This window comes from Diaphorina citri, unplaced genomic scaffold (assembly GCF_000475195.1).
Source record: "Diaphorina citri unplaced genomic scaffold, Diaci psyllid genome assembly version 1.1 scaffold747, whole genome shotgun sequence".
In the NCBI taxonomy this organism is placed as follows: domain Eukaryota; kingdom Metazoa; phylum Arthropoda; class Insecta; order Hemiptera; family Psyllidae; genus Diaphorina; species Diaphorina citri.
In genome coordinates this window covers 8,266-26,470 of record NW_007378180.1, presented here as the reverse complement: position 1 = coordinate 26,470, position 18,205 = coordinate 8,266, and the positions used below count along the sequence as shown (strand labels likewise).

Genomic DNA, 18,205 nt, shown 5'->3' with positions numbered 1-18,205 from the left:
CTCCCTGTGTTCTGTTCATATGAGTGGAGATGTCAAAACTCCCTGTGTTCTGCTCATATTAGTGGAGATGTCAAAACTCCCTGTGTTCTGTTCATATTAGTGGAGATGTCAAAACTCCCTGTGTTCTGTTCATATTAGTGGACATGTCAAAACTCCCAGTATTCTCATATAACCGTGCCCCCCCAAGAAGAACTTCTCGTTTACAAAGTGCCACAAATTCAAGAGTGCTTTTAATTTTTATTACTCCTACCTCCCTACCTACTTTGCTAGGTTAAGTTCGAAATATCTATGTATGTCTATGTACCTACTTCATTTTTTTTACTTTTTATTATTATTGTATTACTTTATTTTCTCCTCTCATTTCATGTTTTATTATACATGTACGATACGATTTTCCAAGGCTTCTCTTTACGCCCCGTGGTATTGTAAACACATAAAAATGAAATAATTTTCCCCCCTCTTCCTCCCTCAATTTCTCTCTGTCTTCTCTCTTTCCCTCTCTTTTTTCTCTGTCTGTTTCTCTCTCTCTCCCTGCCTCTATCTGTCCCTCTTTCTCTCTCTCCCCGTCACTTTCTTTCTGACTCTCCCTCTTCCTCTATCCTCTACCTCCCTCTCTCTCTCTCTTCCTCTAACTCTCTAACTTTTCTCTCCTTCTTCTTTCTGATTCTCTCTCCCCCCCCCTCTCTCTCTCTTTCTCTCTCTCTCTCCCTCTCTCTCTCTCTCTCTCTCTCTCTCTTTCTCTCTCTCTCCCTCTCCTCTCTCTCTCTCTCTCTCTCTCTCTCTCTCTCTCTCTCTCTCTCTCTCTCTTTCTCTCTCTCTCCCTCTCTCTCTTTCTCTCTCGTTTCACTCATTCTGTTTTTTGTAGGTACTTTTGTAGCTTGAAAAAATAATAAAATAAAATAAAAATGTACCTACTCTCAAGTCTTTTTTTTACAACACAAAGAGAAGAATTTACTGCTTTTACTCTACACACTTGTCTGCATACGAGTACTTTTCTATAATATGTACGAGAATAATATAAATTATGTAGAGAAGAATTTACTGCTTTTACTCTACACACTTGTCTGCATACGAGTACTTTTCTATAATATGTACGAGAATAATATAAATTATGTACAATTTAAATTATGTATAATATAAATTATGTATGATTTAAAAGTAAAATAAATACATTACATAGGTATAAATGTAAGAGAACTAAAAGTAAAAAAAAAGTTGTATAAAAAACAAAACAAAATATGCCTCGAAGCCTTTTAGTTGTTTATATTTTCACAAAGAGCTTTCGTATTAATATTATTCTAAGTGACAACACGTCCCAGTACCGTTTTAGCTATTTATTTTTATTGCAGTTCGCTAGGGGTTTGTAGCTAGGAGACTCCAGCTCGAATCCCGAACGGAGAATTATCAAAACGCTGTACCATTCCTACGCTGTTGATATGGAACTCCACAAAGTTACAGAGTTTTCGATACCGTATAGCAAAATACTGGAAAAATGTTCCCTTGATCAGCAACCGTTTTATAAAACCGAGCTCCGTTTATGCAAAAAATATGAGCAGGTAATGTGCTTTGTGGCTGCCAAAAATCATAAATCAGAGAGGGAGAGAGAGAGAGACAGAGAGGACAAGAGAGAGAGAGAGAGAGAGAGAGAGAGAGAGAGAGAGAGAGAGAGATGGAAAGGATAGAATTAAAAGGACTTCCAACATAATTATTTTAACGTCAAAATAACTAACGAAATAACTAACGAATGGTACCTAATGGTATAATTAATATCAAAGTTATAGTCACAAAATTGAGTAGGAAAATAATTAGACTGCGTATGCTAATGTCCATGACCATGACAAAACATTATCATAACGAAACGCGAAATTAATGTAACGAAAAATTGCACGAGAGAGAGAGAGGGAGAGAGAGAGAGAGAGAGAGAGTGAGAGAGCGAGAGAGAGAGGGGGGAGGGGGAGAGTGAGAGAGGGATGGATGGAAAGGATTGAATTAAAAGGACTGCCAACATAATTAATTTAACGTCAAAATAACTAACGAATGGTAATGGTATAATTAATATCAAAGTTATAGTCACAAAACTGAGTAGGAAAATAATTAGACTGCGTATGCTAATGTCCATATTGTCCATGACCATGACAAAACATTATCATAACGAAACGCGAAATTAATGTAACGAAAAATTGCATTCCTATAACGAAATAGTGCATTTTGTAACGAAACATTACATTAATGTAACGAAAAATTGCATACGAAATAGTGCATTTTGTAACGAAACATTACATTAATGTAACGAAAAATTGCATTATTAGAATGAAATAGTGCATTATTATAACCAAGGCTTATTGTGCATACTATGTTGTATAGTGAATGTAATCTTCAACTTCAATATGCATAGTTTTATAGTGAACGTAAACTCTCACACTCTCCCCTCTCCCACTCTCTCTCTCTCTCTCTCTCTCTCTCTCTCTCTCTCTCTCTCTCTCTCACTCTGTCTCTCTCTGTCTCTCTCTCTCTCTCTCTTTTCAAAAAACTACTACTCAGCAAGTTTTGGCTCGAGAAAAGTTTCTCAAATGCCATCAGAGAATTGAAAACTTCGGTCACTTGATTCCTGATATACGATAGAAAGGAGGTCACTTAACATCTTCATTGTGTCAAGACAATTGAAGCTATTCTCTCCAAAGACGACAACCAATATCGGCGTTTCTAACATCTTCATTGTGTCAAGACAATTGAAGCTATTCTCTCCAAAGACGACAACCAATATCGGCGTTTCTCCCCCGGCAAAAGTTTCCCCAAGACGCTCAATTAATCACGAAACTTCGGGGACTTTTCGACTTTTAACAATAAAATTCTGTACTTATCCATTCACTGGAAAGAAAATGACAGTTTCTCTCCAATTCTCTCCCCAGTACGAGTTTTGCTTTGTGATTTTCTCATTGTGTTGTCTTATCAACTCTTTCTTCGGATTCTCCTCCCCCTCCTCCTCCTCCTCTTCTTCATACTTGATTTACTGCTTTTTCTTCACCCATGTTTTCAAGTCTCCTACTCCTCCTTCTTATTCTTCTGTTTCCCGGTCTTCTTCTTTTCTTCCTCCTTTTTCTCCTTCCCGTTCTTCTGTTTCCAGTCCTTCTTCTCCTCCTACCCCTCCTTCGTTTCTTTCCTTCTGGTCCTTGACTTTCTCATTTCTCTACAACATGTTGTCAAGTTATACTCCTCCATTTTATCAATTCTTCTCGCTTGCCATTATTATCAATTCTTCGCTTCTCATTATTATACTTTTCCAAAGTTCGCTTCTGATATGAGTCAGGAGTCAGAACTTATATGAAAGTGGTGGGTGTTCCATTGTCAGATAGTCACAGTGAATTGGGGCTGAGATTTTATTGAATGGAAAATGAAAAGAATTGACACACATTTGGGGAAAGCGTCTCAAAGATTATGCGAAATGAGTCTAGTTCCCTAGTTTCGATCTGGGACAAGGTCAGAATCCACAGAAATGGACATTGGACAAAAAACTTCTGCGACTTTCTAGAATTCTAGAACATTTATTTAAAGAGTGGTCTAACATGTGAGGTCTTGTGGCCCGCTATAGAATTTTATGATAAGAGATATTTCCCTCTATCCTTTTCAACTTCGGCTGTCAAGACAAAAGTTTTGGTCAAGATAATAAATTATTTAAATAAAAGTTGCTGGTACCACACAAAACATTTAAAGGCTGTTGTTCATTTCAAAGGAAACTCCTGTAGAAAACGATTCTCCCTCACATGAATTTTTCAAGAGTTGGATACAAAATAAGAGGTACTTTGTAAGAATTATATCCTGCATGGATATTTTGTAAGAATTGTAAATTGTATCCCACAAACGGAAAGCATAAATCATAGGGTAAGGCTGTTAATATGTAGATAACCCCCTAGGTAAATGTAAAAATACCCTCGAACCATTATTCCCACTTCTTGGAGAAATACAAAACACCAACGCTACTTGAGGATAGGTACTTGGGATAAATGGGAAAATGGGAGCGCTGAGTGGGAAAAAAAAGGGAGCAAAGAGCTACGGGGGAGGGAAAAAATAAATTTCAGATAAAATACAACGATAATAACTCTACCTCTTCTAACTTTCCTCCCTCCCTCTGGGTACTTTTTCCCTTTCCTATACTTAACTTTCTTCCCTCTTCTCTCCCTTTCTGTGATCTTTCCTTCCTACCGAACTTTTTGTCCCTTCCTGCCAAGCGTTTTCTCCCTTTTCCCCCGGTTATTTTCGCCGTTTTTCCCCATCTCTAATGCTGACGGTTAAAGAACATTCCTATTAAAAAAGGAAATTGGTTTTTTTTCAACAGTTTTTCTCAAATCCACGGAATAGGTCGAGTTAGCCCAATGTAGGGCGGGTCGCTGAACGGGTGGTAGCTGTTTTCGCTACCAAGTTTGTCACTTTTCGCTACCAAGTTTGAATAAATATTTTATTAGAGGGATCCCCCATAGAAAGACCAATTGTTGAAAGGCTCAAAGGGGAACCGAGTGATCTTTCCTTCCTACCGAACTTTTTGTCCCTTCCTGCCAAGCGTTTTCTCCCTTTTCCCCCCGGTTATTTTCACCGGTTTCCCCCGTCTCTAATGCTTACGGTTAAAGAACATTCCTATTAAAAAAGGAAATTGGTTTTTTTTCAACAGTTTTTCTCAAATCCACCGAATAGGTTGAGTGAGCCCAATGTAGGGCGGGTCGCTGAACGGCTGGTACCTTTTTACAGTACTTTTTCGTTACCAAGAACCATGTTTGAATACATATTGTATTAGAGGGATCCCTCATAGAAGGACCAATCAAATATAACTTGACTCAGACTGAAATCTCCGCGACTAATGGGTAATCCGTGCGTGTCCTACATGAGGGTACCGTGACCCGAAACTTGTTCTAGCTTAAGAATACCTACCTCTATTCAGCATGATTTTTTCGCCCAAAAGATTCTGTTCTCCTCACTTCTGTTCTGTTTTAATTTTGTACTCCTGTTCTTCTTTTCCCATTCTGTATGGCAAAGGGAGAGAATAGGCGAGAGGGACAGGAGGAGAGGGAGAGAGAAAAGGGGAGAGGGAGGGAGAAAAGGGAGAGACTGGAAACATATACGAGAGGGGGAAATTGAGCTATGAATGGGGCTCCAAACCGACTATAGGTGTCTGTCCTATTGTCCTATACTAACTCCTTCATTTATTGTCCCAAAATTTTTCGAAAATATCATACATCATAATCATAGCTACTACTTGCTATAAGGATTTAGCTTGCCACCATAAATCCTCATTATAAACATAAATCGACATCTAGCCAGTGCACAGTGGTGATTACAAGATGAATGCACCGATTTAGTGGATCAGTGAAGTTAAGCAACGTTCTGCGAGCTTTGTATCCGGATGAGTGACTGTGACTACCTGATGAATCGTATTTTGCTGACTTTTACCGACTCCCCTAGGTTGTGGTCAATGTCAGGAGGCAGGTAACTTGTTCCCGACTCCCCTTAGGTCCCGGGCGAAAGTTTCCCAAGACGCTCAATTAATCACGAAACTTCGGGGACTTTTCGACTTTTAACAATAAAATTCTGTACTTATCCACTCGCTGGAAAGAAAATGACAGTTTCTCTCCAATTCTCTCCCCAGTACAAGTTTTGCTTTGTGATTTTCTCATTGTGTTGTCTTATCAACTCTTTCTTTGGATTCTCCTCCTCCTCCTCCTCCTCCTCCTCTTCTTCATACTTGATTTTCTGCTTTTTCTTCACCCATGTTTTCAAGTCTTCTCCCCCTTCTTATTCTTCTGTTCGTTTTATAGTGAACGTAAACGGTCCTTTCTTTGGGATTACTGCCCTAAAACGCCCACCAATGTATGAGGTTTACACAATCGAAATGGGGAAATTGGAATGCAACTACTGATTTTTTTCAAAAGGTACTGAGAGTGTTAGTGGTACTCAAGGTACTAAAGTACTGATTTTTTTCAAAAGGTACTGAGAGTGTTAGTGGTACTCAAGGTACTAAAGTACTGATTTTTTTCAAAAGGTACTGAGAGTGTTTAGAGCTCAGTAGTAACGGGGAATGCAAGTATGCAACACGCCAGATGAAGGGGACTTTTAATTTCCCTGCTCTTCCCCTCCATCACTTACCGGGATTGAATCAAGCTGAGGGGAGGGAAGGGGAAGGAGAAGTAGGGGAAACGTAGCATAAGGTGGGGGAGAGGGAAAAAGGAGGGAGGTTATCTGGATACTGATAAAATTAGGGTAAGTAGAGAGAGAGAGAGAGGAATAAGAAGGGAGAGGGAGAGAGAGAGAGTGTGGGAGGGTGATAATGTGGGAGAGAAGGGAAATGAAGCACAAGGTAAAGGGGAGGAAAAAGGGGACAGAATAACAGAATAAGGGGAGGTAAAGGGAGGGATAAATGCAACAAAGAGGTACAAGGAAAGGGCCATCGAGTTATAATTAAAAGCATGACTGATATTAATGAAGAATGTTAACCCTTTGCTGCTCGTATAACCAAAGTGGTAGGCAAGTAGAGACAGGAATTCCATCTCAGCAAAGTAGGTAGGTTTTAAAACCTTTAGGGCTAAAAAAATTAAAATTACCTGAGTGTTATTAGGAAATTAAAACAAGTATGGCCGGCCTCAAGGAAAGTGTTAATGCTGAATTTTCGATAAACCCTAAGAAAATGGATGGCAGATGATTCAACTGTAGAAAATCACTGTCCATTCTTTTCATTTTTTACATGGTTTTAGTTCATTTGAGTTAACATTTCCTGTCAGAATTAGAAAGTAAAAATGTCCTAAACAACAAAGGGTTAACTGTAGATGGTACAGATAATAGATACCTGGGGTCTGGAGAGCTATTAGTAGATATGACAGATAACAGCTTTTATAGTTATTTCCTAACAGTCCAATTAGTCAGAGAGCCATGATTCAAATAACTAGAAGGGACAATTAAATACCCATTTAATTTAATTTTATTAATAATTTTGTAAAAATAGAATCTCTAAAGAACTTAAAAGAGCAAAAAAAACTTCAAGTTGTACTTGTACTTTCTTATTAGTTCTTTCTGAGAAAAAAGTATTAAAATTAATTGATAATTAACATCACATTTTTGCAGAGCTATGTATGTATATCTACACTACCTACTCCCAATAATTATTCAGAAATAGACGTTCCCCACCAACAGACAAATAAAAGTGTGTTCACCTACAAACACAGTAAAAGTTAGGGTAAAAGAACACTCAAATAAGCATCATTCAATAGGATAAGGAAAGTCGTGTGATGTTCACACCAGATTTTTTTCAATTGTTTTATTTTTTTTTCTTCTTCTTCTTTTTCTTCTTCTTCTCAAGTTTTTCCCACTTCTTTCTTATATCTCTTCGTCTCTACCTTTGCTTTTATCCCCTCCTATTCTTTTTCTCCTTTTGACTCCATCGCTTGTGCCATTGTTATCTTCCCACATTTCCACTGCATCATTAGCATACACATAGGTAATGGTTCGAGTTTTATTGTACTTGTTTCTCGATTTTCTTCTTCTTCATTTGCTTTCTTCTTCTCTTTTTATGCCTTCGGCATCTTCAGTTTGTTCATTGATGTTTGTGAAATATTTTTACCATGAATATAAATTCAGTGTGCTTGAATATCTTAGAATCAAGAAAAAGGATGCCGTCTCAAGACTGCAAAAGAGGGCACAGCTTTTTTTATAAACTGGAGGGACTACATAAAGAAAGACAGAAAGACAGAAGGACAGAAGACAGAAAAAAAAAAAAAAAAAAAAAACAAACAGGAAGTAGAAATGGGATATTTTCCAGCCATCCAATTCCACCCGTTTGAAAGATGAGGGTAGTTGGTGAATTGGCACATGGAATACAGACAATTTCATGTGATTTTTCACAAGGAACATGATAGTTCTATCGACTGTACTGACAGTCAAATACGCCCACCTCTGTGGCCGAGTGGTCAAGATCACAGACTCTCAACCCGGAGGTGCTGGGTTCGAATCCCGGCCAGGGCGGAAACTTTCTAACATTTCTTTTCCGTTCCTTGAAGTAATGCGAAAGCGGTGCCAAAGGTACCAAGGTTTTTTTTTCAAGAAAAGAGGTGTTTTTCTACGATACAAGATCAAGTAAAAAATAAAATATGTTAGAAGACTTTAATAAATACAAATAAAAAAAAATTATAATAATAATAAATGGTTTCAACCCTTACCTTTCCGTGCGGGGTTTTATCGGTCAGCTTCTGTTGTACATCACACAGGGCAATAACCCTGCCCAGGAGCTCATGGGGTTTGATAAACAGGCGCGAAGACAGGAGGAATGCAAACAGGTAGGCGCGGTCAGGGTAATAGTCGATGGTGGGGACAATGTGCTGTATGAGGGCGTCCAGGGTGCCTGACACCAGATGGCCCTCCCTGTACACCAGCGCCTGGAAACATGAGAAATGGAAAGTGTGGTTAGTTTATTTATTTATGTACATTTAAGAACGGTTTTCCTTTACTATTGCCAAATCGGCATCCTACGAGTAACTATCAAGAACGAAAACTAAACCCATATGTCCCTCATCAAATGAGTGATAAGAGACACTATACTTCCCGTTTAGGTGATGGGTCAACACGAGAACATCAGAAAGTAACCCGTTCAAATATTTGCCATGGAAAGACGAGTGAAACTTTTTTCTTCTTTTTTTATGCATGGTGGGATTCAAACCCAGGACCTTTTGTATGGAAGCCTTAGGGACATGCTATAGCACAGACACCACCTTTAATCCACCAGACCTTCAAACTATTCCGTTTGAGCAGTGACGCCTTCAACAAAACAAACTCTTGGCGTTTCATTTCGTCCACACACGCAGTTTTTTTCGGTACACCACCACCGCACCACATTATAATAAAGTGGTTGCCCTCCCTTGCTTTCTAGACAGAAGGGACGGGGGTTCGATTATTTATGGCCTGCCAGTCGATAATTTATTATTTTTCACCTGTAATGCATCACCGACGAGTATTGCAATGGTAGAATAACTGTATTAAAACCCACCTCCTCCTCCTTCTTCTCCTCTTCCTCTCGTTCTCCTCCTCATCCTCCTCCTCCTTCACTAGTCGTATGATGTATGGAGTAATCATGTTCGTATATTCAGGGCACATATGAGTAAGGGATGTCTGGACAGAAATGTCCTTTGGATAAAATGTAAAGGTATTCATTCACTCATTCTGTGTTGTGCAATACTGATAGTGCTAGAGCCTCAGGTCTAAAGTGGGTAAACCTACCTATATCATAGTTCTTTTTTTATTCAGTTAATAAATAGGAAAATATTAAATATAAAAATAATTATGTATCATAAAAAAGATGGGCGCTTTGCAGCCTTCTTATTGTGATCAATAACAAAATTTTACATTTTACTAGAGGAGATGCAAATTCACATCACTGCCTGTGTGTTAATATTAGTGGAGTTGTCAAAATTCCCAACCGGTGTTATCATTCGTTAGTAGAGATATTACTATATTATCACTATGTACCGGTAATATTAGTGGATATGTCAAAACTCCCTGTGATCTGTTCATATTAGTGGAGATGTCAAAACTCCCTGTGTTCTGTTTATATTAGTGGAGATGTCAAAACTCCCTGTGTTCTGTTCATATTAGTGGAGATGTCAAAACTCCCTGTGTTCTCTTCATATTAGTGGAGATGTCAAAACTCCCAGTGTTCTGTTCATATTAGTGGAGATGTCAAAACTCCCTGTGTTCTGTTCATATTAGTGGAGATGTCAAAACTCCCTGTGTTCTGTTCATATTAGTGGAGATGTCAAAACTCCCTGTGTTCTGTTCATATTAGTGGACATGTCAAACCTCCCTGTGTTCTGCTCATATTAGTGGAGATGTCAAAACTCCCAGTATTCTGCTCATATTAGTGGACATGTCAAACCTCCCTGTGTTCTGCTCATATTAGTGGAGATGTCAAAACTCCCTGTTTTCTCTCCATATTAGTGGAGATGTCAAAACTCCCTGTGTTCTGCTCATATTAGTGGAGATGTCAAACCTCCCTCTGTTCTATTTCACAACACAACTGTCACTTTGTATCATCCTTTCTCTTCAGAACTTCTAAAAGCAGTCCTGTGTACACTCCATTTCATTTCCAATATCAGATATCATACCCAATAAGCATGTTAAACTCCTATGTATTTCAGACTGAGAATATGTATTCCAACTCAGTTATGTATTTCAAACTAAAAGTAGATATATGTACATATTTCAGAGGAGAGTAATGTGTGGAACTCTCATTTTGTACGAAATAGTCGTACATTACCGATAGAGGTGTTTCCTCTTGTCTTTAGACATCCGCTATATTATGCAACAAATGGGAAATGCAGTTATTGTACGGTACCGTCCGTACAAGATTAATATGTGACAGTGTAAATTATCTACGTACTCTGACATTGTGAATTATCCGTCATAAATCGTATTATGTTGTGGAAAACATAAATATTGTTTAAACTCCCTGTATTCTGCTCATATTAGTGGAGATGTCAAAACTCCCAGTATTCTGCTCATATTAGTGGAGATGTCAAAACTCCCAGTATCCTGCTCATATTAGTGGAAATGTCAAAACTCCCAGTATTCTGCTCATTAGTGGAGATGTCAAAACTCTCAGTATTCTGCTCATATTAGTGGAGATGTCAAACCTCCCTCTGTTCTATTTCACAATACAACTTTCAATCCTATCTGTGCAACTGTCACTTTGTTTTATTCTCCCTCTCCAAAACTTCTAAAAGCAGTCCTGTGTACACTCCATTTCATTTCCAATATCAGATATCATACCCAATAAGCATGTTAAACTCTATGTACCTATTTCAGACTGAGAATATGTATTCCAACTCAGTTATGTATTTCAAACTAAGATCACTACTCACTTAACTTTTCCTCGGAGTAAATTAATAAATAATGAAACATTCTTTTACAATTTCCTCCTCCTTCTTCTCTCCCTCTTTTTCTTTCTGTTCCTCTCCTGTCTTTCTGTCTTTCCTTCTCTCTCTCTCTATCTCTCTCTCTCTCCTTCTCTCCCTCTTCTATTCTTTATCTCCTTCTTTCTCTTCCTCTCCTCTCTTTTCTTCTCGCTCTTCTCTTTTCCTTCCCTTTTCCCTCTCTTTCCTTTCTCATTATGTCTTCCTCTCTCTGAATCTTCATATTTCTCTCTCTCTTTCGTTTTTTCTCTCTCATTTTCTGTCTGTTGATATCCTTCTCTCTTCTCCCTTAATCTCAATCTCTCTCTCTCTCCTCTTTCTCCTCTCTCCTCTTTCTCCTCTCTCCTCTTTCTCCTCTCTCTCTTCTCTCTCTATCTCTCTTTCTTTCTCTCTCTCTCCTATCTCTCTCTTTCTTTCTCTCTCTCTCCTTCTATCTCTCTCTCTCTCTCTCCTTCTCTCTCTCTCTTCGTTTTATTTTTCTCCATATCCCGACAAATTATTCATGAAATTTGAGTGAGTTTCTGCTGGTAGATAGGAAGGCAGATTGTGAAGAAGAAGATCATGATGAAGATAGAAGATATTATTATGTATACTTATATATGAAAAAAATAGGTGATCCTGGGCGAAAGAGAAAAAAGAGGGGCTAAAGGGAGAGGGAGAGAAGGTCTGAACGAGAGAGGTTAAAGATTGAGGGAGGGAGGGACCTATAAGGGAGGGACCTATTACTCGTAGGTAAGTAATCTAAAATTAGATCTTCTCATACTTATTAAATCTTCTGATGTTAAAAAGCCACAAGTTGCCAGTTGCCACGAGGCATCACCTGGCAACATCGCAGATAACTTTCAAGTCCCCCCCAGATTAGTTAAAAATGTTCTTTTTTCGATCTTGAAAAATTATAAAAAGTTCAATGTTTTGAAGAAAAATATGGCATAATTACTTTCAAATTTCTTCCTTCTTCTTCCCCCGAAGAAAACAAAAATAACTTTTCCTGCCTTTCATTACCTTGAGAGTGATGGGAGATGGAGGGAGGAGGAGGGAAAAATGAAAAGTGAGGGTGAGAAAGGGAGGGCCAGGGACAAAGGGAAGGAAAGAGGGGGAGAAACGGAGGGATAGAAATAAAGGGAACGAAAGAAAAGGAAGAGAGGTGAAGAGTAATCTCATTTCATACTTTTTAATATTCATTAAAACAACATTAAGTACCTTTTTCCTCTTCATAACAAAAGAAAATCATTAACAAATAAAGAACAGGTTTGGGTACCAAGCACCAACCTCAGTTTTATAGTGAACGTAAACGGTCCTTTCTTTGGGATTACTGCCCTAAAACGCCCACCAATGTATGATGAGGGTGAGAAAGGGAGGGCCAGGGACAAAGGGAAGGAAAGAGGGGGAGAAACGGAGGGATAGAAATAAAGGGAACGAAAGAAAAGGGAGAGAGGTAAAGAGTAATCTCATTTCATACTTTTTAATATTCATTAAAACAACATTAAGTAGGTACCCCAACTCCCCATCCCACCCCATTGTTCGACACAAAAGACGAATAAAGCTGAAATTCGAGGACTTCACACCATCTCTAAATTTCTATTTGTATGAAAAGAGAGGTTCCAGATAATTAGGTTTTCAAGGAATTATCCGTCTCCCCCTCCCCAACATGCCAGATTTGGGATTTTTTTGATGGGATTTCAGGTTAAATCTGGAACAAAAGTAATGAGGAAATTCCTGAATTACAGGAAATGAGAACGTGGGAGTTTTTTGATTGAAGGACTTTTACTTCCTCTTTGTCATCTTCCTGTGTTAATATTGCTAATAATAACTCTAACCCTAGGCCACCAACAACAGCAACAGCCAGAGATTCTTCAAATCAAATTTTTCCCCAGGGCAAGGTAAATCTTGAGCTGTGTCCACACATAGTCGACTCGTCGATTGATGTCGACTGAAACCGTACACTATCTCGACAACATAGATTCACCTCTTCACCTAGTTGACTATGTGTGGACACAGCCTTATAATCATTCAATAGGATAAGGAAAGTCGTGTGATGTTCACACCAGATTTTTTTCAATTGTTTTATTTTTTTTTCTTCTTCTTCTTTTTCTTCTTCTTCTCAAGTTTTTCCCACTTCTTTCTTATATCTCTTCGTCTCTACCTTTGCTTTTATCCCCTCCTATTCTTTTTCTCCTTTTGACTCCATCGCTTGTGCCATTGTTATCTTCCCACATTTCCACTGCATCATTAGCATACACATAGGTAATGGTTCGAGTTTTATTGTACTTGTTTCTCGATTTTCTTCTTCTTCATTTGCTTTCTTCTTCTCTTTTTATGCCTTCGGCATCTTCAGTTTGTTCATTGATGTTTGTGAAATATTTTTACCATGAATATAAATTCAGTGTGCTTGAATATCTTAGAATCAAGAAAAAGAATGCCGTCTCAAGACTGCAAAAGAGGGCACAGCTTTTTTTATAAACTGGAGGGACTACATAAAGAAAGACAGAAGGACATCTTTCTGACATTCTCACAGCTTAGTTAGCTTTGAGTTTAGCCCGTCTGCCTTGTAACCACTAGGTCGCGCATTCAATTCACGCCCAGGATGAACTTTATCTTGAACGAATTCAGTATCTAACGAAAAATATTGAAGAGGGAGAATTTTTTATTCAAAATCCCTATTTCATTGCCTCCGCGTCGTTCTTTTTTCTTCTTCTTTTATTTCCATTCCTTCTTCTACTCCTCCTTCTTTCGTCTTCGTTCTCCTCTTCCCTCTTCTTCTTTCTGCTGCAGTTTTCCGAAGTTTTGTGAATCTGTCGCGATTTTTTTCCCCCCTTTAATTTCTGATAAGTTGGGCGGAAATTTTCCGTTCTTTGCCTGTATGTCGGTTTCTCTCTATTACGTTTTTTACGTATGCTACCTATTTTTATTATTTTGACTTCCGCTCGCTATTTGTTTTTCCACATTATGCTGTGTTCATTTTGGCAGATTTTTTTTCTTCAATGGTAATTTTGTCGATATTGGAAACATTTTAAGACAATCTGTCCATTTTTTTTTTTTTTTTTTTTTTTTTTAATTTTTTTGTTATTTGAAAAATTTTAAAACAATTTGTTTTTTTTTTTTTTTTTTTTTTTTTTTTTTTTTTTTTTTTGTCATGCCTATCTGAGAACTAGAATAGGTAAGAAAATATACCTTCTGAGCTATTTAGGGCGGATTTTTTTCCACAGTTGACCTATACCTACATAGGTGAATTTTACCCAATTAATTCAAAATTGTTGTTAGGGGTTTGTCAATCTTTGTCTCTTATTTCAAGAAGAACTCAAAGTTATAGGTAGGTGTGTTGCATTGTTGCAATATTTCTATGAATAAGATTTTTTGTTCTATGTATATTTTTGAATGAACATGAACGGAAAAAAGTAAAAATATCTTCAGGGATCGTACATGTTAATTTGGGATGTTCCATTGGACGCAACATTTTGGTTTTCTTCAACAAAACCCCCAACAACATCAACATTGATTTTGATTTTCTACATTTTCTGTAACAACAACAATCTCACCATCTTCATTTTGATTTTCCAAATTTTTCTGTAACAACTCTTCCTCCAATAACAATTTGACAATCCATTTTCGTCTCCAATCTTGCGTTTTTACTTTATTTTTTATCTTGATTTATTTTTTCTACGGCAGCATTGATCTCTTGAACATGTTGATCAAATTTAGCTGCACCGTAGATTTTTACGCCAAAGCCCATTCCAATTGTTGGAAGGACTATTAATTTGGCGATTTTAAATAACATTTTTCAACACGCAATCTACAACAGAATCGGATCTAGCTTCTGCACAAACCAAGAAAAGGCGCTTTTTGTCCTTCTGGGTTTTTTTCGGTTTACACTTGAGGTTATTGGATGTTCAAATCAAATCGATAGTCGAAGTTCACAAAATCAACAGCAGACAATAGACGATTGAGTTCTGGAGCAGGAAGCGGGATCGAAATTTCAGAGGTAGAAATAAAAATTCAGCAGGTAGGTATTATAGTAAGAATAAGAAAACACTTGATTCGCAAAACACAATAGTAGGAATGAGAAGTTTTTGTCTTTTTGTAACTGGTTGAAATTTATTTTTTTCTGGATTTGGAAAATACCTGAGTTTTCAACACATTGTAGCCACTAGCCAGTAATTTTGCAAGCCTCATGCTATTCTACTGATCTTCTCCAGCAGTTTCTATCTCGCCTCAGTATCAGTCCTCTCTTGCTGTGTCATTTTTACACTTCCATAAAGGGGACCTCGCCTTGTGGGCGCTAGAATGCGGGTTCGATTCCCGCCCGGAGCGAATTTCATCCTGAACGGATAATGTTCGTTCCCGGAACGACTGGCTTTCTCCTATCCTATCATCCTTCTCTCTTCGATTTCGGGACGATAAGACCAAAAAAGGGACCTCCATCAAGGGGAAAAACTCACCTATCAAAGAGAATCTTCTAGGGGGAAAAAATAACTTCTACGACAAGAAATTTGATTATGAAAATGATAATCTTTGTACAGATGCACAGAGAAGATTTTTTAACTATGAAAAACATACATAAAAGCGCAAAAATGAAGAAAAACAAAATAATATCAACTTAGCTCAGGTCACAGTTTTATTCATGACTGTAATGGAACGAGCTAACAAATTGCACATGGAAATGGGACATCTTCTAATTCTGATCGTACGATTCTTCTCTATGTATATTGTACTCTTTGTGTATTTAAATTTAAATAGAAGATTAACTACAGAATAAAAATGAGAGGTATGTAATCAGGAAAAAACGAAAGAGACAGACGGAAATTGTAGTAACCTATTTAGAGAATGAGAAGAAGGGAAAAAGGAGAAAGAAGGAGATGAAGGAGGGAGAGAAGGAGGAGGAGAAGAAAAGGAGAAAAAAAAGACGAGAAAGAAAAAGGAAGAAATGCCAAGCTTCTTAAAACACTGTCAAATGTTTTACTCTCATTTCAGACATTTTGCGAGCGTTTTAAACGTTTCAAAAATGTTTTCTTAAGAGGATTAAGTGAGATAATTTTACAAATGCTTCTCTCAGCTCAGCTTGAATTGTGGTCCAAGCTTCTTAAAACACTGTCAAATGTTTTACTCTCATTTCAGACATTTTGCGAGCGTTTTAAACGTTTCAAAAATGTTTTCTTAAGGGGATTAAGTGAGATAATTTTACAAATGCTTCTCTCAGCTCAGGTTGAATTGTGGCGGACTAGGCAGGACTTAACTGTCCTGTCATACAAACTGTGGCTTCTCGCTTTTTAAGCACATACTTATCTGTCTACTTATAATTTAATCTAGATACTTATCAGAGTAAAATAAAAACAATTAGGTAATTAAAGTGGGGGGAAAGTTGTATTTTTCAATTACTTCATATACTCGGAGAAGTTATCAATATTTACATATCGGTAATATCGAAAGTTCCTTAATAAAAGTTTTCGAGATAATTTATATAAAGTAAAGAAATATGAAAAGATCATAACTGGAGTAAAACAAGGAATCAAAAAGAAAAGAAGAAGAAGAAGAAGAAGAAGAAGAAGAAAATATTTGCAGGGTCTTTATAAAAAAGGTTATACGGAGAACGGTCTTGAAAGATGGCCTATAAGTTTTGAACGTTCTATCGAAATATCACATAAAACCCTTAGAAAATTAATATGAAAGTTGAAACAGACATTATGGAAAAAGGACGATTCAAAACTCAAGCTTTCAACCTATGCTATATCAAATGCAGAAAACTCAGGGAAGTAAAAAGAAGTCCCAGAGATATAAGAATAATTTTTATTCCTAGTTTAATTTAATTATTGAATTTATTAGTCCTATCCACCATTTTCTGTGTAGTCTATTTCTTGTCGTTTTTCTGACTTTTTCTTCTTCCTCTTTTTCCTTTTTTTTCTTTCTTTTCCTTCGTCTTAGTTTTCTTCTTTTTCTGAGTTTTATTCAATTTCTTCTTCTTCTTTCAACTTTTTTTTTCCGGCTGGTCTTTTCCTTTTTGTTCTACTTTTCGTTCTTCTTATTCTTCTTCTTCTAATCTTGAACAGCTCCAAGTTTAATGTCTTGGCGAGGGAGATAAGTAGAATACTCAAAAGCGAGAGAGAGAGAGAGAGAGAGAGAGAGAGAGAGAGAGAGAGAGAGAGAGAGAGAGAAAATACCTACAAATGTGTAATGGAAGGAAAATCATGTTAATGAATACTTGGATTAGGCAATTTCTGGCAGGGTTGTGCAATGTTGCCAACAGTTCCTGGGACAATTCAAGTGCTTGAAGTTGAAGCGGTATTGTCGGAAGGTGCATCGTTTTCTTTGGACTCCTCTTCAGTCGTATTGGGTTTGTTACTTTCTGGTCGCATAGCGGGGAACAAAAGAACCTCCTGAAAATGTAACAAAAAGTGATAAATTCATACGAATAAAAATAGAAACATACAAGACCTTTGCTCTCAGTTCCTGTGAGTAAAAGAGATGAGGCCGGGTGAGGTTAATGTGAGTAGGCGGGTAGCTTGTAGCCGAATCAAGAAAAAACCCTCTCGTCACGAAAATCTTAGCTGTTATACAGTGACTTTAACTGATTATAAAAGGAACAATATACCCTTTTTACTTTCCTTATCTGTAGGAAGGAAAGTAATGTAATCGGGCGAAGAAGAAGAATTTTTTAAAGAGGTTTGACAGAGGGACTTGAAACTGCTAAAAGCCCTTATCGTCCCAAAAGCGAAGAGGTAAGGAAGACAGGATAGGAGAAAGCCAGCCGTTCAGAGAACCAACTTCATCTGTTTTAGGGTTGGGACATCGACATCGATGTTTTGAAAACATCGATACATCGGAACAAAAACATCGATGTCAACATCGATGTTTTTCTTTCGATGGAAACATCGAACATCGATGTTTTATTTTTCGATGTTCGATGTTTGTGGTTCCTCATGAAGTGGGATTTTTTTTCTCAGTTTCCAAAAAAAATTCCCTTGAACTTGAAATTTCCCATACGGAATTTACGCGGAAAGGACCATATAATACCGAAAATCCGAAAAACATCGAAATCCCGATAATATCGAACATCGATGTTTTTGATTACGATACATCGGATACTCGATATATCGAAGTTTAAAAACATCGATGTATCGAACATCGATGTTTTCGTCTCGATGTCCCAACCCTATATAATATACATGTACCTACTCTTGACAAACAGAGTGTGCCTAAAGGCATGTGTTCCAATCCACTCGACCCCAACAATGACTTCTGGTGACACCCTGTACATTTCAGTTCAACATGAG

The 18,205-nt window shown here is 37.5% G+C and overlaps 1 protein-coding gene across 1 annotated transcript in view; it reads right to left on the bottom strand.

Moving 5' to 3' along the window:
• The window catches only part of LOC103511746 (ras-GEF domain-containing family member 1B-A), a gene marked incomplete at its 5' end in the record, with an annotated part of 75,829 nt that extends 58,521 nt beyond the window's left edge, over window positions 1–17,308 (bottom strand). The window contains 2 exon segments of the mRNA XM_026825415.1: window positions 8,196–8,411; window positions 17,213–17,308. Of these exon segments, the coding sequence (XP_026681216.1) occupies window positions 8,196–8,411; window positions 17,213–17,308 (312 nt within the window).
• Between the last annotated feature and the right edge of the window lie 897 nt (window positions 17,309–18,205).